Below are 20150 nucleotides of genomic sequence, written 5' to 3'. Positions count from 1 at the left end.
GATGATAGCTGAGGGAGACTTTTCCTGGAATATAAAAAGGTCCTCCCTCTATCGTTGCGGAGTGTTCCAAATCGCAAACAATTCATTCCATTGTATATCCTTCATCACCTTTACATAATTCATCATGAAGTTCATCGCTGCCCTCTTCCTCGCTGTCACTGCCGTCATGGCCGCTTCCAACGATGCCCTCCAGTGTGCTCAGGTTGCTGAACGCTGCAACCCCAATGGCTCCCCTCCGGTCGAGTGCTGTCTCGCTGATTGCTATATCCCCGAAGGAGAGACCCAGGGATGGGTATGTTTACCATAGCTATTGCTCTCGTTGACATCGGCTAATTGTTTCGAATAGTGCCGCAAGAACTAGATGGGAGGCCGTATGAGTCAGGTTGCCTGTTCGATATTCTCACCTTGCGAGGTTGGAAGGCTCCATGTGAGATGAGATATGAATAGACACACAAGCTACAAGAAAAGCCAAATACACAATGTCTGAACCATACTGTTAAGGATGCCATGTAGCTGTTGGATGTCGCATACTAGGATACTATTTGCTTGACCACGTGGGAAAAGGATCGATAATCCCACGCGGCGAACAGAAAGCCAAGAGATGGAAAGCGACCATTTTGAAATTAGCAAAAGAAGTCGAAATTGAAACACAGAAGAAACGAAATCATATGTGAACGCCAGAAATGGTCTGTCGGATTTATAACGTGTAGATCTTCTGTACAGATAAACTTCAAAACACGTCCTGGAAGCACAGTTCTCGTAGATTCATTCCAGTTTGCAGTAATCACATACAAAATTCTCCGAAAGAGGTCAAAGGGAATGAAAAAACAATTGTGATAAAAAAGAGCAAAGGGGCAAAAAAAAAAAAAAAAAAAAAACGTCAAATCTATCATATCGGGAATCATATGGCGTCTCCGCAGAAACATGGAGAAAAAATCGTGATATGGCAGGCGAAAAAAGAACATAAAAAAAGAAATAAAGCCCCAATTTCCTATGGATCAATGTGTAGGATATCGAGGTGTAACTCCAACTCCGGTCGAGGAATGCGGATTCCTGTTTGGGGGGTTCATCCTCTCAGGACGAAAGATGGAAATATCGATGGTGGTATCAAGTTAATATGAGGGTTGTCTTCATCTAGAATGGGAAACCGCCGCCGTGGGAGTGGCCACCGAAGGGGTTGCCGCCGGCGGAAGCAAAGCCTCCACCGCCGCCGTTCATCATGTTGAAGAGGATGTTGGGGTCGATGTTGACGTGGCTTGCGCCGCCGCCCATTCCTCCCATACCGAAACCACCGAAACCACCGCCGCCGAAGCCACCGCCGCCGCCGAACATGTCGGCCGGGTCCATCAGGTCGTCTCCATTATCGTAAGCGGCACGTTTCCTAGATATGAGGTTAGTTTTGCGTCAAAGGGGTTTGAAGATTGTAGCCAAACTTACTGAGAATCGATCAAAGTCTCATAAGCTTCACCAATTTCCTTGAACTTTTCGTCGCCCGCTTCCCCGTCACGGTTCTTATCAGGGTGATATTGAATGGCCAACCTGCGGTAGGCTTTCTTGATCTCCTGATCGCTGGCATCCTTGCCGACTCCCAGGATCTTATAGTAGTCCTTGCGCTGCGACTTCTTCAGTTCAAACTCAGCACGGCGAATCTCCTCCGCAATGCCCCTCTCGCCAGGGCTGTTCTCGGCAACGCTCTTGTAGTCACGAACGGCCTCCTCCCAATTATCGGCACCACCGTGAGCCTTGGCACGAAGCTTCAGGGCCTTCACATATCCAGGATCGAGACGGAGAGCCTCAGTGCAGTCCTGGACGGCAGAATCGTACTCCTTCAGGTTAATGTAAGCCTGGGCACGGTTACCAAGGATCTTGGCATTCATATCCTTGTTGGAGGGATCAACTTCGAGAGCCTGGGCCCAGAGGTCAATGGCACGGCGGTAGTCCTTGGCCTTGAAGGCGGAGTTTCCTTCCTCCTTTGTGCGAGCCAGCTTCTGCACAATGCGCAACAGCTTGATAGCTGGCTTCATATCCGGGTCCAGCCCGATGCACATCTTAAGAAGCTTCAGCGCCTGCTCGGACTCACCGAGGGCATAGAAGGCGCGGGCACGAATCATCATCGCATCCGGATCCTGACTGTTCTCACGCAGCATAGAGATGGCGATATCCTGGGCCTTGCCCAGTGAGTTGCTGTTGTTCAGCCTCAGCTGGGCCTCCGCGGCCAGAAGGGACCACTTGCGGGGCTCCCGGACCCCTTTTCCAAGGCCTTGCCGCGCCTGATCCAAACAGAAGATCACCATTGATACTCCGCGGTCGTCGGCCAGTGTCTCCTCGGCTTGTGTAACGAAACGCAGCATCTTCTCTGCGGCCGCCCGGTCGGTCGCAGTCGCGGGTGGCTGGATGCGGGACAACACATCCAGGGCTTCTGTGGGGCGCCCCAGACTCGTCAGAATCTTGGCCCATCGGTGCATGATCTTTGGGTTATTGGGATCAAGCTCGTTGGAGCGTTGGACATCCTCGAGCGCATTCACATATTGTCTAGCGGACATGTAGGCCGCCGCTCGGTTAGAAAGATAGGCGGATGAGTTGGGGTTGATCTCGATGGCTGCAATAGACAAAAAAAGAATCATCAGCAACCCCGCTCATTAAGGGCTGAGTTCAGAAATATTGAGTTTCTGCAAGAGAAGAAAGAAATGCATACCCTTGTTATATTCTTGGATTGCTCGGTGGTAGTTTCCATCCTTGAAGAACTTGTTTCCGGCCAGCTTGAAAGAATCCGCCTCGTCGGCAGATGCTGAGTTCGGCTGGTGCGGTGGCGGGGTCGGACTGCGCTCTTCAGTGCCGTTCACACCGTTCTTCTGAGGTTCCTGGGAATCGATATCCATCGAGCTTCGCTGCTCTTCCTTGGATGCCATGGCGGATAATCGACGACGTAGCTCGTCGGGTGGGAGATTAAGTGGGTGTGTATCCTGGTCACGCGAAGACCGGGAAAACTTGAAATTGGACGGTTTGGAGGTGGAGGAAGTCCGACTGTGGGAGAAATAGGATGACTTGGCGGACTTGGACTTGGAGGGTGACTTGGAAGAAGACTGGGATTTAGTCGGAGATCTGGAGGGTGTCGGCGATGAAGCACTGCGGGAAAAGGAATTTCGGGAACGTAAGTCTTCGTTTTTCTCCTTCTCCTTGTCCTTGTCTTTTTTGAAGATGTGGGCGAGTTGGACCATTGGTGGGGATTTTTTTTTTCTGATCGAAGGCGGTAGAATCGGGGAGATTTCCAGATGAACCACGGTTACGTGAGTCCCGCGTCCTCTTATATGTCTCTTGTCAGGTATGTTATATGGTGTATGTTATATGTTATATGTGCAATGCTGTCCTGGTAGATCCGGTCAACTCATTCCATTCACTTCATGGTACTGGAAATGCCGGTGGTCTGAGGTCGTCTCTCGATAGGGTGAGAACGAGGAATCCCGTCGGGTCTGTCCTCTCATAATATATATATTTATATATAATATTATTATTATTTTCCTATTCTATCATACGTCCCATCTCTGCTACTGGTTGGCAAATAATCCAGAGGCTGGAGAGCTGCTGGTCTGTGTTAGCGCACAAAAGAATTGGAGCAATGGAGTCACTCATTGCTCGACTAAGAGGATTCCCAGCCGCGAGGGGAAGGGAAAAAAAAATCCCCAAGTGATTCGAGAATCTTCCGTCCTCTTATGATTCACCTTCTGACATCCCCATCGGCCCCCTCAATGGGGTCGGCAGGGATAGTTAGCGAGGTTGTCGATAACTCGCGGTGGAGCGGTGGATCCAAACTGCGGTTTGCTAGTTTCCAAAGCTGACGGGTGACAGGCATACAGCAGTGTCGTGACTGGCGTCTCAGAGAGGCGATCCCCTGCATCCGGCTATTATTACTCTCCATCTGGGATTTGATCAATCTGGACGATGAAGTCTCCATGCGGGGGTATACTTATATCAAAGTCTTGGCTCCGGTAGGATTCGGCTGATATACGAGTGTCTCCTGGAACACCTTCAACCGTCCATGGGTCTCGAGATCACTGGGGTTTCTCCCTGGGTATATATGGATCATCACATAGGCGTGAATGAGCGACCTGAAACAAGTGGGAAAAAAACAAAGCATTATGGGGTCCGAATCTGATATACTAAAAATGTTGAAAGAGCGGTCAAAGCGCGAGAAACAGTGAGTGCGAAGTGAAATAAATGCGAAACGAGGGTGAAATAAGTGCAGAGTTGGAAGCATCGAAGATGTCAATCCGGAATATCTTCTGATAAAGACTTCAACGGGATGACTATGTCCTGAGGGCTACCAGGCCATCATTGTGATGACGGCTAGCTCCTCGAAGCGAAATCCTCGCCAACAATCACCTTGCTTTTTATATTGTGAGCTGTAAATAGGATCACCATAGATAGCGCACTAGCGGGTAGTCTCACGTCAAAATGAAATTGACAGGACTTGGAGGTGGTGGAGCCGCTGTTCCGTTTCTGCTAACGTTGAATTTAAAGCCCGTCACCCGCCCAATGACCGCTGAGCTGGGCGATGTCGGATGAAACCATCGCCTGTCATTGGGGGCATAGAGTGAAAACCCAGTACGGAGTATTCCGTAGCATCAGATTTATATCTTAGTAAGACATCAACTCAGATCGAAGATATGCGAATCTTGATATATCTGCCTCCCCACCTGCGGCAGAAAATGGAACAATCGGTGGTATCAAGCCAATGGCATGCACGGGATGGGCTGCCCTTATCCAGCACCGAATGCAGCGTGACCGGAGCGTGCGGAGCGAAAAATCACATTTGTAGTGGTTGCCAAATGCAATGCTGTAAGACTAATTATGCCTGGATATTCTTGAGAAGGAGTAGAGACTGTAATATGCCTAGGTAGGTGCATATAGGGGCCACCACGACGGCACAGCTCCTTTAACATGAATCCCCCTACTCCGTACTCCGTGCGGAGTATAAGGTACACAGTCTGAAAATCTGGCCTTTGAGAAGACCTAGCTCATCACCTGGTATGTCAGGATGGCACTGTAAAAATGCATTCAATCACAAGGCACGGCCGCTTGACCGTACTTCGTGCCCTAAAGCTTCGCCACCTACTGAATGCATTATCGATCCGTCTATTCCGTACTCCGTAGTGGGATATATTTTGTGATCTATCTATTTATATTCCACCAAGAGAGTATCCAAAACAGACATCAAGACTCCGCTTCGAGACTGCATTGTCATGATAACCCGGAAAAAAAAGCAAGGAAAGAAAAGTGGAAAATAGCAGCATATACTCAAATCATTGGCAGAGACCAGCCAATTCCTGGGTATTCTGGTCACTACTGAGTATTAAATCTCTTGCACAAAATGATATCTTCCAAAGAAAATGTTCATATCGCATCGCCCAATTTTTGTCCACTGTAAGCCAAGCGCTGATTCAATATGTTCCATGACATGTCAGAAATCCTGTAACGCTAAAAAAGTATAACAGCAATCACACCCACTCCTGATCCTGGTGCATTCCCTGAGTCATTGCAACCCACCTAGCCACACGGTCATTCAGCGCTGCGCGATGTGCTGAAGTGAATCCGTGGCCACCGTAGAGCGGGGACTGGTCCAATAGACCCTCCCGTTCGAGGCGATTATTATAAGCGATATGCTCGTCAAGGCGTTGGATCATGTCCCGATACGGTGAGATAGGTGAAGCGGGTGAAATCGGCGGTCGAGAAGGATATGGGTCATGCTGAGGTTGAGAATCATGGGTATTCGACGGGTATATCTCTCCAACGACCCATTTCTTTTCATCTTCGAGCCAAGTAAGGGGCAAACACCTCTGTGATTGTCTGCGATCTTGGGATTGTGTAGATGAGGACAGCTCACGTACATATCGTGGTCCGCAGTCGGGCGACGGCCCGCGCGGATCGGTCCTATTCGTATGGCCCGGTTTTTGCCCGAGGTGCCCGTTGGCTATTGAATGGCTAGACGGCCATATAGGTCGTCTGTTTCGGTGCTCTTGTGGCGAGAGAATATTTGTTGAAGCGGGAATTGATGTCAGCGATTTTGGACGCAAGACGCGTGTCGGAGAACGTGTGTATGTATGGATACGCGGGCTTGGTATGTCTGATGAGACAAAGAATGTTGAACCAACCATTGGTGGTCCCTCGAGGGATGAGAGGTCCATGAGAGGAGGTCCAAGGTCGGAGGGTAGTTTGGGAGGTTCCGCAGAGGTTTGTCGTTGAGATGAAGAGAAAAGCATTGTGTAGTGAAAATTGTTGCAAGGTCTCAGCTAGTATACCATCTGACTCCATATATACTATCTTTAGACAAGACACGAACCATATGCGCTTTGAGGGGTTGATAGTGGGCCGTCACGGAGGACTCGTATCGAAAGCCAGAATAGAACTCGGAACAAAACACTGTTTCCTAGAGGAGATAGGTCTAAAAGAGCATCAGCTCTTGCCTGAACAAGGCCAGACAACATGAACTGTGCGGGTCATAAACAAAGAATGTTAGATAAAGGGAGCTTCATGGGCAGTGTCATGGGCAGTGTAGTGGCAAGACGCCACTAGGACCTCAAAATCCCGATGATCTTTCATTGCCCTTAGCTGTGCATTGGGCATCATTACTGAAAATCGATTGCCCGAAAGTGAAAGCGTGGCGCTCATCTTTAGAACAATAGCCGTCGAGTCCCACAAAGCAGAATAAAGGATGTCAATAATAACCTACCAGCACACCAAAAGCGACGAATCATGCCCGCGCACCAACCCTACCCAGGGGCTGTAGTTGTTCGGCATACAAATTGGGGTCCAAATTTAGCACATAACAAAGAGTTCGAATCATCCCATCATGGCGGCAGTCGCTTAACATTGCTATCAAGGGACTATCACCGGGCTCGGATGTTTCCTCGGGGGAAAGTCACAGATAACAGGGCTATACGAGTAATTAGATGGGACCGTGGTCCTGGGTGTCCGCATACAAATCAGATACGATGCTCGCTCGCGGGAGACGTGTTCAGACCGGGAGTGAATACCTGCAGATAGTGCACATGGGGTGCTTTGATTCTTTTCTTTGTTCAAATCTTGGAAGTATATGACCCTATTCCCGGTTCGAGGGGTCGTGAGATCGTGTGGTCGATCCTTGTAAATAGCTGGTAACTCGATCGCCGACAGTTGGTTCAGCCACTGAGGTAATGATGGTGGAGAACCCTATTTTTGCTTGCCAATCGTTACTATTGTGGAAACTCAGTATGCCGGTTGGTTGTGTGTTGTATATCGTGAACACTGAGCTCGTAACATCGGGGATTTGGCATGGGCCACAGAACACAGGGCATACCACAATACCTGAATGATAGGTACCTCCGGAGTAGATACCCAACATTTCGGAAAAATACGGAGACTGGAACAATTTATTCATACATTGCATGCTTTCAAAATGACGTTGGTAATTGTTCCCGAAATATACCCAGCATGGTCGACTACTAGGTCAGCTTCCCTCAAAACATCATGTGTTGTGATTGTTGGACTCAAAAAACACACATAAAAGCAGACGAAGGCGGTCTAGAGACCATAAAGTTTAGCAAAGTAGCAAGACCCCGATTCATTCAGTAGAGATAGGGATATCAGGGTTTAAGCGTGAGACCTGACAATCGGTCGAGCCTCCAAATTACGGTCAGCATCGGGTGTAGCTGCTTAAATTAGGCAGTCTGGATTGAATGACAAGTCAACACACACAGCTGGTTGCGCAACTCGGTGCATATCGCCCTAGGAGATTTAAAATCTGACGTGACACGTGGGAGTCAGGGGCAGAGAACCTTGGGATAATACCAAATAGCCCTATATCTCCGACAGGGGGTATTCCGTACATCGACCGGGGACGAGCCAAACAAGATGTATACTTCTGATCTACAAATAAGGAATGCTAGTGAACACAAGACTCCATTACAATATTCTAAATTTCATCAAAATCATAGACGGTAAAATGGATACATTCCAAATAGGTTACAGGCGCTGGAAAGAGGAGAATGTGAAAAGCTGTCATGGTTTACATTAAGGTCATGCTCAAGCCACCAAGCGAGCTTCGCACAACTCCGAAGCTATCCAGGAGAGCCCAAGAAATAAAAAGAAATATGTATATCAAAAAAAGCAGAAAAAGGATGGACATATCCAGTCGAAAGCAACAATTGTTAAAAGTAAATCACCAGAAATCCTAAATAACACAATCCTCATCTCACTTTACCTCCAAGCAACCACTCCGGCTGACACACTGACTACGCCAGGGTTAAACCCACGGGGTCCAACTAGGTGCAGAAATGCATCATCGACCCGGAAGAAGTCATTTATGCCAGGAAGAAGGCAGCGGCGGCGGCAGCACCGGCAAGGCCGAGGGAGCCGCTGAGAGCACCAGCGCCGTTGAAGGCAGGGGAGGAGATGGAAGGAGGGGCGGAGGCAGTTCCGGAGGGGACGGCCTTGCTGCCGGTGGGGACGTGGGGGACACCAGTGCCGGGAATGTGGGGGACGTTACCGCCAGCAGGCTGGGTGCTGGAGGAAATGGGCACGGTCGAGTAGATGACGGTGGGCACGCAGGTGGTGACGGGAATCACGGTGTAGGAAGAAGCAGGGGTGCCGGCGGGGGGAGCGGGGGCGGGGGCGCTGGCGCTGGGGACAGAGCCGCCGGCGGGGTTGGAGGGAGCCCAGGTGGGGACGGAGGACCAGGCAGGGGTCTCAGCGGACCAGGCAGGAGTCTCGGCAGGAACCTCAACAGACTGGACAGGGGTCTCGGCAGGAACCTCAACGGACTGGACAGGGGTCTCGCCAGCACCGGGAGCGGCGGGGGTGGTGGTACCAACGGGAGCGCTGGGGATGCCAGTGGCGTCAACGCCGGAGGGGCTGTTGCCGGGGCAGTCGGTGACGCTGGGAGCGCAGGAGGTGATGGTCACCTCTGCAGTCTCGTAGACGGTCTGGTCGGCACCGGGGGCGGCAATGGCAAGGCCAGCGAAGAAGGCGATAGTGGCAGTAGTGAAACGCATTTTGAATATGTACTGTAACCGTCAAGGTGTATTGTTCAAAAAGGTATGTATAAAAAGCGTAGCTTTTTTTTGGAAAAGAGAGTGTGTGTTTTTAAAGAGTGGATGACCGAAGTCGAGAGAGAGTGACTGGATGCTATGCAACGAAGAATGTACTTGGAGAGAAGAAAGAAACAAGAACAGCACGGGGGAGGTCGGGGCCCTTTGTATGAACGGGGAGATTAGCGGTTTCGCGATCAGCAGCCACCTGCTGGCTGATTTGGCCCATTTCCCCCGAAAATAATTAAAAAAAAAAAGGGGAACTGCCCGAAACTCCATTGAACAAAGACCGAGTGGTTAGAATTGTGTATCTTGTACGGAGTATTGGGTACTTGGTCCACTCCCCATCCACACCGCAACCTGCCTGGTACTCGGGACTTCGAACCCTCGCACAGCCTTCATTTACTGATTTCTCTGATTGGATCACTTAGCCCAGGGGTTGTTTTTCATTTACACAGTTGGTAATTTTGACCCGCTGGTCTTCCTAGCGTTGACTGATGACGCTGATCGCTTAAATCGGAACACCAAGGGCCCTTACAGATCTTGATATCTACAGATCCTCTATACTTCAGAGACAAATATAGTAATCCCACTCGAAATGCAATGCGACTCGATGCTGTGCATGCAGCATCCTCTCTTCTTTTGTCATCTTTCTTTCTCTCTTTGTGCTTGCTGTTTCAGACAGCGTTGCTGATCCACTACCCGTTCTTGTGTAGTATTACCTCCGTGGGTCTTTGACCATCTCCACTTACCCCTGAACAGCCCGCCATTTATTTCGCCAAGAGAACGTACAGTGTATTGTGCAAGGGCGAAACTACCGTGATGTGCACTTTACTTGCGAAATGAGGTTGATCCTTACTCCGGACGTTCATCTTGTTAAGGAACTGAACTGTCGGTGCACCCCGAGGCGAATCGCTGAAACATGGTATTGTAACTACAGCTTTCACATTCCCCTCCCACTACTCCGTATAATTTGTACACTACAATTAAGTCCGATTTCTGTGGAGCACATTTATGGGACTGTGCTGCGTCCTCCGGGGTCCTGAGTACATTGTCGTCCGGAACTTGGTTCTATGTTGTATGTTGTATGTTGTATGTTGATATTGATAGTAATGGTACGGAGTACGGAGTCCGCCATACGGAGTCCTTTACGCTTATATTGTACTATCGCCATCGTAAACGACTTAATATCCTCACCTCAGCTTAATCAAAACCATCCGACAAATCCGAGACCTAGATCGCCGCCACACTTCAAGCCCTGCAACCCAATTGCCCCCGCAACGGGAAGGTCGAGCGCGCTTCAAGCCGTAACGGCTAGTCCGCATTATTTCACTTCCGGATAGGCCTACTCCGTAGTGCTTGACGATGCTTACTCGTGGCGAGGCCCCTGGGCTAGGCTATGGGGGAGACTGCCCAGGCGCAATTTGGGAAAAAGAGAAAAATCGGAGGTCTGGCCGTCTGATTGGGCGTCCCTGACATGGCGCATATGCCGTAATTTTGATTTCGTTACGACAATTCGAGCCTTACATCGATGTACGCTTGATATTACTGGACTTCGTACAGAGTACTGTTCATACCCTTTGTACTCTGCACTTTGTGCTCCGTACTGAGATTTAGTATAATGCACATCGCGCATTATGATTGGAGGTGCCAGCGTCAAAGCGTGTCGATCTTCATCCTGTTCCTGAGTCGAGACCCCGGATCAAACTCTCAAAGCGGTTCGACCGCCACTCAGAGCAAGCCGTGATGCGTCCTAATCCTCGATCTGATGTATGTTGTATAGGCAAAGATTATTTAGCTCGCTTGTGCGGCTTGTCGTAACTTTGGGCCACTTTGTCGTCTCCATGATAGAGTTTACAGGATAGACGTTCAGACAAAGCAGACGACGTCGGTAGTCCTCGTGGCGGCCCCAGACCCCACACGCCGCTATTGATTTCTCGCGTTTCATGGCCCCTTTTTCAATGGATCGGGCCTGCAAAGTATATTCTATTTCAACGTACTCCGTATGTTGTATGGCGTACGGAGCTCTCCGTATGATTGCATTCTTATCACCCCCATCTTCGTCTCTGGTACGTACTATCTTTAGCTCAGTTTAGCCTTGTGGGATATGTATGGGAATTAATGGTGGGGTGTGTTTGATATATAGCACAACGTTGGATGTCTGATGATATAGGGGTGTTCGTGAGACAGTAACAGTGGAGTAGAGTGTCTTTTACCGGAGTTCATCCTTCAATGTTCCCTATCGCGTGAGATATTTTTACAAACCCTTTCATTTGAACCCCCGGAGTGATATTCAGGGGTCGGGCATTCAGCCTACGACATACGACATATGTTGTACGGAGTACTCCGTACACCGGTGCAATTGTGGAAATATCCTACTTTTTTCACATATTTTTCCACTTTCCAGTGGTCGCACAGCACCACGAGCAAGAGTGAGGTATCGTATTTGTTCAGTCAAAAGATTCATGATTTAACTACCTACAGTAGGTAAGCTCGATTTGCTATTCGTCAGACCTTGAGAGCTGGGATGTGACAAGTCAAAATGACGTCTTTTGCCTCAAGCGCTGGGAGCTCATGGACATCCTATTCCAACAAAGACGCCCGGCAACACGGAGTACAAAATATCCATTCAGCGCTAATGCAACAGCATCCCGGTGAACAAGACGAATCCGCAGAACTTGATCACATCTGATTGTCCTCCACACATCACTCGCCACCAAACCAGACGCCGGATCAGCAGCGACACGTCACGTTTAGCGCTGACGGCCCAAGCGAGATTGATGGAGCCTTGGGATCTGGTTTCTTGCAATACAGACCAAGTATGTGCGAGGTACACGCAGAGATTCCAGTCCATCACAATTGATTCGAGGTGCAGTCTATGTTGTAATTAGTGTACGGAGTAGTCCGTACGGATAAGATCAGACTACGGTCCTCTCTGAACGGGAAAAATCGGTCGGCTCGACGCGCTGTCCTACCACGATAGCGATCGAGATCGGGATACCCAAGCTGTGGCGATTGCCATTGCCTTCAATTGGTTGCCTCATTGATCTCCATTTGAATGGCTCCGAGAGCCAGTGAAAACGGGGCGATCTCACAGAAACATTCTTCAACTCTCAACTTGCTTGTGATCGATCACCCCCAAAACGACAATATTACATATGGCGTAAGGAGCAGAAAACAAGCTTTTTTTATAGGAAAATATAAGAAAAACAAAAAAATAAAAACCATGCGATTTCGTCACACATTTATGGCATCCTTTCCATTCTAGGCATCTCAGAGGCAGGATCGCCTAATTGTCCTACATGTACGGAGTATGGAGTACGGAGTACGGAGTACAGAGGGGTCGTGCATTCAGTAGTCAGGTCAGTCTCTGTACCTGTACTCTCGACCTTCCCTCATCTCAGAATTGAAAAGGTTGGCAGGCGCTCTCAGATGAGCGCACTTTTGTGATAGCCCTACGATTGGCATTTGGAACTTGGCACCCGGCTGTTCCGGGATCAGATCAAATTAGACGCTTCCAATTTCGGAAAATCTCCATATCGCGAGGTGAGTGCGGATCACATAGGGCTTCCGAAGGCCCCATGTCATCATCGGGTTGCGTGGCAGAGATGGGCTAAGCCACACCCTTTCCAAGGGACCACGCCTTGGCCTTGGAAAGGGCCAATGACATATCTACTCCGGTTAATATAGAAGAGGGGGTGGTTTTCTTGGTCAAATGGCCCTGGCATACTCCGTACTCCGTACTCCCTTCGCAATATCACTGGAGATTAGGTCCTTGGTCTACGAAGAAGAAAGGAAAAAAGTGTTACTTCCGTACGGAATACGTTATAAGGCTGTTCTGGGCAAAGCCATCGAGATGACTTCTGATAGGCCCGGTGGGGAAGAGCCATGGATGTGCTGGCAATGATGTCGACGCCACAGGCCCAAGTGCGGCTCCAAGGCAACAATATTTGGTTCATCGTTTGGAGGTCGTAGATCATCGATGGTTTTCTGCGTTTCGTACCTCTATAGCACGTACCTAGGTACGGAGTACATGTAGGGACTATTCAGGTCCATGTCCAGGGGAAAAAGGGGAATCAGTAACAAACTTCGCACCATGGTTCTTAGAGGATTTTCTGTCTTTGCCTTTTTCGCCTGGACACTCCAGACAATGACAATGGTAATAGAGAGAAAGTCGAGAAACTTGAATGTGTAGGTGTTTCAGCTCAGGCGCTTTCTGAAACATAGGGGCCCCCACCAACTGTCGGCTGTGTCGCTCTATTAATATTCACAAAATGAGAGATTAGGACCCTCTACCACCTGTAAGCACACTTTATTTTCAAAGCGTGTACCTAGAAAGAGATTCTTAAGATCCCTATTGTATTTAGGTACCGAAGTATTTCTGCTATGGTGGAGTAACAGGTCACCTGCCCGCATCGTCTCCTCTCGGCAACTTCCCATTTGCAACTCCACTCGTTTGTTCTCTGTCTTATCTCTTCGGTCTCTGCTTTTGCTTTTGCTTTGCTTTTGCTCTTGCTCCTGTGTTGCATCCATTTCTACCTACTATCTTTGTCTATCCCAATCCGTCTTTCTTTTGCCCCTCAGGACTCATCAAGGCGGACGGGTCCAACAACGACACTGTGGCTACTCTTGCAGATCCGAACGAGTTGTTCTTGCCTGGCGAAAGGCAAAACAATCTCGCCATGTCGTCCCCTGTTCCCCTTCTTCGGCCTCCAGTCCCTGGCGCTCGCAACACCAACGGCAGCCCGCGAGCCCCGAAACTCACATTAGGCATTCCCCCCTCACCCAGCGCCAAACCCGTCAATGGCACTGGCGTCCCCGCCTCAGTACCTCAAATTCAAACTCAACCTCAACCCCAGCGCCCATCAGGTCGACCAGCACCCCCACGACTGCATCTCGCGACTCCTATGGGTAGTCAGCAGAATATATCCCAGCCAACTCTCATGCCGAACGGTCGACCAGCCCCGCCCCCACTGAGTACAAATGGCCTGGGCAGTACGCCCAGTCTCCAAATCCAAACCAACGGAGCACCATCCGCAAACCCTTCATATTCGACCGCCAATTTCGTCAAGGGTCTCCGACAACCGGACGGCTCGTCAGACCCGTCGTCGGCGATCAGTTCAGTGTACTCGGACCGCGAGAATGGAGATCGCGAAAATGGCGTGAATGGCCTTCTTCCCGATTTGGACAAATTAAGTTTGGAAAAGGGTCGTCCTCTCGATGTCGACGATCTCGATGATGAAGGCTGGCACGCAGCCAGTGAACAGAACAAAATCGTTGAGCTGGGAAGCCTAGGAGAGGGTGCTGGCGGCGCTGTCACCCGTTGTAAACTGAAGGAAGGAAAGACTGTGTTCGCATTGAAAGTGAGTCATCTTGGGTAGTCGCTTTTCCCATACTTGCTCTCAGTGACCCATAGGCTGACATCTTCAATTAGATCATCACCACGGATCCCAACCCGGACGTCAAGAAACAAATTGTCCGTGAGCTCAACTTCAACAAAGACTGCGCTTCGCACCATATCTGTCGCTATTACGGTGCTTTCATGGACAAGTCCACTGGCACAATCTCCATCGCTATGGAATTTTGTGAAGGTGGAAGTCTAGACAGTATTTACAAAGAGGTCAAGAAGCTTGGAGGGCGAACCGGAGAGAAGGTCCTTGGCAAGGTTGCAGAAGGTGTCTTGAATGGATTGACCTATCTCCACAGCCGGAAGATCATCCATCGAGGTACGAACCATGAACTTCTAGTACCTATTGACAAAGATTGGCTAACAGTCCTCAGATATCAAACCATCCAACATTCTTTTGTGCCGTGATGGCAAGGTCAAACTTTGTGACTTCGGTGTCAGTGGTGAATTCGGCACCAAGGGCGATGCCAACACTTTCATTGGCACTTCCTATTATATGGCTCCAGAGCGCATTACTGGTCAATCATACACCATCACCTCCGACGTTTGGTCTCTCGGTGTAACTTTGCTCGAAGTCGCGCAGCACCGATTCCCCTTCCCTGCCGACGGGACTGAGATGCAACCCCGTGCAGGGCTCATCGATCTCCTCACTTACATCGTCCGCCAACCCATTCCCAAGTTGAAGGATGAACCAGAAAATGGTATTCGCTGGTCGGACAACTTCAAATATTTCATCGAATGCTGGTATGTAGAATCTTACCACATTGTTCCCTGTTTTGCCATATTAACTTGAACATTAGCTTGGAAAAAGAACCTCCTCGACGTGCAACACCCTGGCGGATGCTGGAACATCCATGGGTGCAGGATATGAGAAACAAGAAGGTCAACATGTCAAACTTCATAAAGCAGGTGTGGGACTGGAAAGATTAAACGTGTCCCAACGACCCTGTTTGCGTCTGGTATCCTGAATTACATTGTTTCTTTGAGTATGAGTGGCTGGACCCCACGACTTGACCTGGCTGTCAACAACTCAAACGACCCAAATCACGACTCGATCCATCTGCGTTTTGTGCTTTCCGCTGTCTCACCTCCCAGGCCGGAACTCGCGAGGCTCGACATTACTCTCATACCCCCTATCATCTATCATCAGCAAATGCACCTTTTTTCTCCCTCTTCATTTTCTTCCAGCAGCGACACGAATCTCATCGGCTACGCTTCATTTCCAACGATCCTTGATGGCCTGACATTCCACATACATCGCACATCCTCCGATCCTTTTCTCCTTCTCATTTCCCTTGTCAATTTTTTTTTCCTCTCATCTCAATAGTGGACTGGTCTCTTCTTACATTTTGCTTCGATGTTTGTTTTGCCGTCATATCTCGAGCCTGGACATATCCTCCATCCGCTATATCGTGTTTTCTTTCCCAGTGTATAGCCCTCTTTCTTAGTCTGTTTTCAGGGGATTTTTCGGTGATCTTCCGGTCGCTTTGCACTGGATGCGGAAGTATTGCAATGCTTTGGAAACCTTTTGGGACATATTTAGGTACTTAATACCATACCATTCTGTCTCTCATCTTATATATACGGAGTAAAAGAGAACCCGTGTAAACCCGATAGGCATGTCTAATATTTCGAAGGTAGAAAAAGGAAACTTATATCTCATTGTCGTCATAAAAGCTACATACAGCCCGAAGTCTTGAGCCATCCACTGAAGGAATAGCCAGAAAGCTGTATCCAACTTTGCATCTTAGTAAAACCATTCCATCTTCCGCGCATTACTTATTATTCACTGGATCAGCTCCGAGAACCCACCCGATTCCACTAACCAAGCCCCCAGTCACCATATTGCTGACCATGTCCCTCTTCCGAACACGCCCCTCACTATCCGGCGACAACGGCCGATCCTCAACCGGAGCAGCACGTTTCGTCGACTCATCAGCAGCGCTCCTCAGTGGGAACGCGTTCTTATGCAGCGCCAGAGCCGCCCCGCGAGCAACGTCGAAAAGTCCCATGGGTGCCTCGTGGCGATGGGAGTTCGGCATTGCGGCGCGGGCACGGGCATGCCGCGCCGCGCGCTGCTGTTCTGTGTCGAAGGCGTCACGCTCGGAGTCTGAGGGGCCGAACCCGCCTGGCACGGAGGCCAATTTGTCGCCCTTTCGGTCCCAGAGATCTTCTTCCTGCTGTTCGCGTGCCCGGAGAGAGGAAAGTTCTTCGTCGCAGCGGCGCCAGGCGCCGAGGATTTCTGGGAGGGGGTCCGGGGATGGAACGAGGACGAGGGAGAGGGAAAGAAGTTCCATTCTTTGGGAAAGGTGGGAGATTTGGGATTGGAGGGTTGGGGGTGGATGGGTGGGTGTTGCTGCGCGATAACGGCCGGCGTTGTAGACAGCGCGCCAGGTGATGTCGTCTGGGACGGTTGGGGTCTTTAGAAGTGGGGAGGAGGTGGAGAGGAGGGATGGTGGCGTTAGCCGGGTCAGGATGTAAGAGTAGGCTGTGCCGAAGTCGTTGAAGGATAGAGCGGAAGCAATTGCTAAGGAGGTGATGCGGCGTTCTGCGGTGAGAAGGGCATCCTCCTTTGAGGGTTTGTGGTGAGATGGCTCGTCTTCGGCTTCATGTGTTGCCGCTTTAGTGGGAACACCTGCGGAAACTAGATTTCGGCCGATGGATAGAAGATCATCTAGTTTGGTGTAGCTCTTGGGGTTTTGCTCGAGTACTTTCTCGATCAAGAGGATGGGATCGTGGTGGACACGAATGCTGACAGGTTGGAATGGGACACCGTGTTCCAGGGTCAGCGAATAGTATGAGAGTGCATGTGTTGCGGCGATGAGGGCATGAATCTGTTTGAATGTAGAAGACTCTGGGAAGTGTGGTTGGAACGATTGTAAACTAGATTTTGTCAGCGTTAATGCCCATAAGCTTTTCTTTCATCACACCTACATGTCGTAAGCTCTCTTCATCCCGCCCCGGGTTCGGTTCCCATTGCTTGCATTGTCATACGCCGCGAATATAGCTTCTTGGACCGCCGCTTCCACTTGGACAGAATTGAGTGGCGCTATTTTAAAGTCGGTATATTTATCGATAGCCAGTTGAAATTCTGTGAACAACATCAGTATTGACAGCTGCAAATTATCATCAACCAAATTACCTTTAGCTGCCAGCAGCGCCTTTAAGATCTCAGTCTCAACCGTGTCGCGTGGGACCCGCCAGAAAAGCCCATGGTAGGGTGAAGGTTGATCCCAGGCATTGTCTGACTGTTCTGCTTGCCAATCTCGAAGCCAGAGCAATTGTTGCCGAACCACGGACCAGTCTCGGCTTGCTTTTGGCTGCTTCACAGTAGAGTCCACCACATTTTTGAGTTCAGCCAACTGCATCTCTTCCGTGCTATGAAGACACATATTTGCTGCAACTCGGCAAGGAATCAGATGACCCAGGTCGGCCAATATACGAAGAGAGAGAAGTAAAGCGCTGAGAAACGAGACTGATGCAGGCGAAGGTTTTGTAAGAGGATTCGTCGGTCTCAGAAGGGAATTCTGTAATAGTGATGCGCGAGATGTCGAGGAAATCGACTCGGCATCATAGTGCACAGATGGTAAATCTGTACCAGGAGCTAGGTACGAACTTTCTTCAAGCTCGAGAAGCTTGGAGACCCTCGTCAAAACCTGCAAGGAGCCATCTAGCACAGCTGTCGATGAATCTGCATGGGCATAAACCACTGCAAGACCAGATTGTCCGTATCGAACCCGTAAGTCTCTCCTCTGTTCTTCCGATAACTGCCGGCTAGCATTGTCATACCCACCAAAGTCCACATCTGATGGTCCATCCCAGTTTGTGAAGGCACTCACGACACTGTCGCGGTCGACCAGACTCCGCGAAAGTAGCCATTCATTCACGTGTTCCCATCCAGCCAATTCAGTTGCCTGGGATTTCTCAGAACCTTGGATAAAAGAAACAGAGTTTTGCTTGGCTGCTTCGTTAAGTCTTCGCCGTTTAGACCGATTGCCACCATAGAGCCACGGTCCAATCAGACCCCTCAAGTTGTTCACCAAATCCATCTTGCTTTCTTCGGAGCTCATCAAAGACAGAAGAATGTTGACCGCCGTTTGATCGTCCATAGACTCCAAAACTTCTAGAGATATAGTTTCGTCACGATTGGCGTAAAATTCATAGTTCAGTCGAAGCAAAGGTAGTAGACTCGAGATCAGCCATGTTCGAATGATGGGAGAGTGCTCGTAGAATGGTATGATAAGGCCGAGTATAAGGGGTTGAAGCGCTGTTTCCGAATCAATCAAATGTGCTCGATGAATAAGGAACTGAGTCAGAATATCTGCTGCTGCGATCTCGTCTTCCTCGCCGGGGCGTTGCAATGGCCGTAAATTAAGCTGTCGCACACGCTTTCTGGCAGTCGATTCGGACAAGTCCTGGACAGCAGAGGTGTCGATCGTTCGATCTATCGGTGGACTTGAGCTATTGACTAGCTCTTGTAGTACTGAGACGTAGTGGGAGGGCTCTGTGCTCTCTGGGAGAAAGGTCAAGATGATACGTAGGAGGCGCTTCAATGGGAAACAATGGGGAAACCGGGCCTGTAGAATAGGCAAGTCCGCCACATTACCATCTGCACAAAAATATGTAGCTAGCAAGATGGCATGCGCATCTGACAACTCTTCGAGAGCCATGATAAATCTAAAGGGACGGGGCAAGTGATGTGGCCTCATAGTTGGTGATGGACCATGTTGGATACGGCGGGGCGCACAGACCAAGTCGGAAACGAAAGGGAAGAGTCGCATCCGCCGGCACTTCATCACCACCTTTTTCGCGGTCTCTGTGCCTACCACTTGCTCAATTACTCTCTATTACATATCACAATGGCTTCCGGTTATGGTAACAATGGTGGTATGTACTCTTTTGTCCCATTCCGGGGGAACCTGCTCGAGTCCGCACCGACGTGCTCTTGGATCACAGCTTGCGCAGGCAGTTCCCTCCCCCCGCGAATGAAACTGGCTAACCCACTATGACTTTCTCTAGGCCCCGGCCGCTGCTACCCCCTTCTGGCAAGAGGTCCTTGGTTGCTACGTTGTGAACTCGGGTGATGGTGCGACCGGCAAGAAGAAGTGCATGCCCGCCCTGGACGACTACTACGAGTGCCTTCACCACCGGAAAGAGGTAAGGGCAACCCCCGTTGGATCGAGACTTATGAAACTTGGAATCGTGGATTTGGGTCTAATTCTGGGAATTCGGTACAACAGGCTCTCCGCACAATGAAGATGCAAGCTGCCTACCGTAAGGCCGAGGCCGCACACCCGCGAGAGAACGCCCCCAAGGCCGAGCAAATCCGGAGCCTGGGTCTACTTGGGAAGGAAGAGGAGGCAGCTAATGTGCTGAGCCAACGGTGAATGGGAAGGATGTGCTTGTTCTTTTTCAATGCGTGTGATTCCGTGTTTCCGCTCCGGGACTTTTACCCGAAGCCTGTGACTGTATAGAAACGCTCAACTGGTTAGCTTTCAGGTCAAGACCTGTTTGTGCAAAATGATACTCCAATTCAATGACAAAGAGTGCTTTCCCCATATCTTGATGCATTCAATGCTTATGGTGGATTTGGTATGGAATGGAATGGCAGATAGTACCTCCATGTATTCCAAAACATATTCGACCCCAGAAGTCTAATTGACCGACGAGCATATGTTTCA

General features: G+C 49.7%; 7 protein-coding genes across 7 annotated transcripts; 3 read left to right on the top strand and 4 right to left on the bottom strand.

Moving 5' to 3' along the window:
- Window positions 1–124: 124 nt before the first annotated feature.
- Window positions 125–361, top strand: N7457_009310 (uncharacterized protein; the record flags this gene model as incomplete). The annotated part of the gene is made up of 2 exons (XM_057180353.1): window positions 125–292; window positions 347–361. 2 exons carry the CDS (start codon window positions 125–127, stop codon window positions 359–361), a joined length of 183 nt encoding a protein of 60 aa, XP_057028739.1.
- A 773-nt stretch (window positions 362–1134) lies between these two features.
- On the bottom strand, window positions 1135–3218 carry N7457_009309 (DnaJ and TPR domain protein; the record flags this gene model as incomplete). The annotated part of the gene is made up of 3 exons (XM_057180352.1): window positions 1135–1381; window positions 1438–2599; window positions 2696–3218. 3 exons carry the CDS (start codon window positions 3216–3218, stop codon window positions 1135–1137), a joined length of 1932 nt encoding a protein of 643 aa, XP_057028738.1.
- A 2277-nt stretch (window positions 3219–5495) lies between these two features.
- N7457_009308 (uncharacterized protein) lies at window positions 5496–6257 on the bottom strand (the record flags this gene model as incomplete). The annotated part of the gene is made up of 1 exon (XM_057180351.1): window positions 5496–6257. The coding sequence occupies one exon, from the start codon at window positions 6255–6257 to the stop codon at window positions 5496–5498; it is 762 nt and encodes a 253-aa protein (XP_057028737.1).
- A 2079-nt stretch (window positions 6258–8336) lies between these two features.
- On the bottom strand, window positions 8337–9026 carry N7457_009307 (GPI anchored serine-rich protein; the record flags this gene model as incomplete). Its single annotated transcript, XM_057180350.1, has 1 exon — window positions 8337–9026. The coding sequence occupies one exon, from the start codon at window positions 9024–9026 to the stop codon at window positions 8337–8339; it is 690 nt and encodes a 229-aa protein (XP_057028736.1).
- A 4718-nt stretch (window positions 9027–13744) lies between these two features.
- N7457_009306 (dual-specificity mitogen-activated protein kinase kinase) lies at window positions 13745–15399 on the top strand (the record flags this gene model as incomplete). The annotated part of the gene is made up of 4 exons (XM_057180349.1): window positions 13745–14425; window positions 14497–14788; window positions 14844–15213; window positions 15270–15399. 4 exons carry the CDS (start codon window positions 13745–13747, stop codon window positions 15397–15399), a joined length of 1473 nt encoding a protein of 490 aa, XP_057028735.1.
- An 845-nt stretch (window positions 15400–16244) lies between these two features.
- Window positions 16245–19139, bottom strand: N7457_009305 (secretory pathway Sec39 family protein; the record flags this gene model as incomplete). The annotated part of the gene is made up of 3 exons (XM_057180348.1): window positions 16245–17352; window positions 17404–17560; window positions 17612–19139. The coding sequence occupies 3 exons, from the start codon at window positions 19137–19139 to the stop codon at window positions 16245–16247; spliced, it is 2793 nt and encodes a 930-aa protein (XP_057028734.1).
- A 211-nt stretch (window positions 19140–19350) lies between these two features.
- N7457_009304 (uncharacterized protein) lies at window positions 19351–19856 on the top strand (the record flags this gene model as incomplete). The annotated part of the gene is made up of 3 exons (XM_057180347.1): window positions 19351–19356; window positions 19489–19626; window positions 19710–19856. 3 exons carry the CDS (start codon window positions 19351–19353, stop codon window positions 19854–19856), a joined length of 291 nt encoding a protein of 96 aa, XP_057028733.1.
- Between the last annotated feature and the right edge of the window lie 294 nt (window positions 19857–20150).

Source organism: Penicillium paradoxum (assembly GCF_028828445.1).
Source record: "Penicillium paradoxum strain IBT 22861 chromosome Unknown utg000007l_segment0_segment0, whole genome shotgun sequence".
Taxonomy (NCBI): domain Eukaryota; kingdom Fungi; phylum Ascomycota; class Eurotiomycetes; order Eurotiales; family Aspergillaceae; genus Penicillium; species Penicillium paradoxum.
Note: the sequence above shows the minus strand (reverse complement) of the source record. Positions and strands in the feature narration are given on the sequence as shown.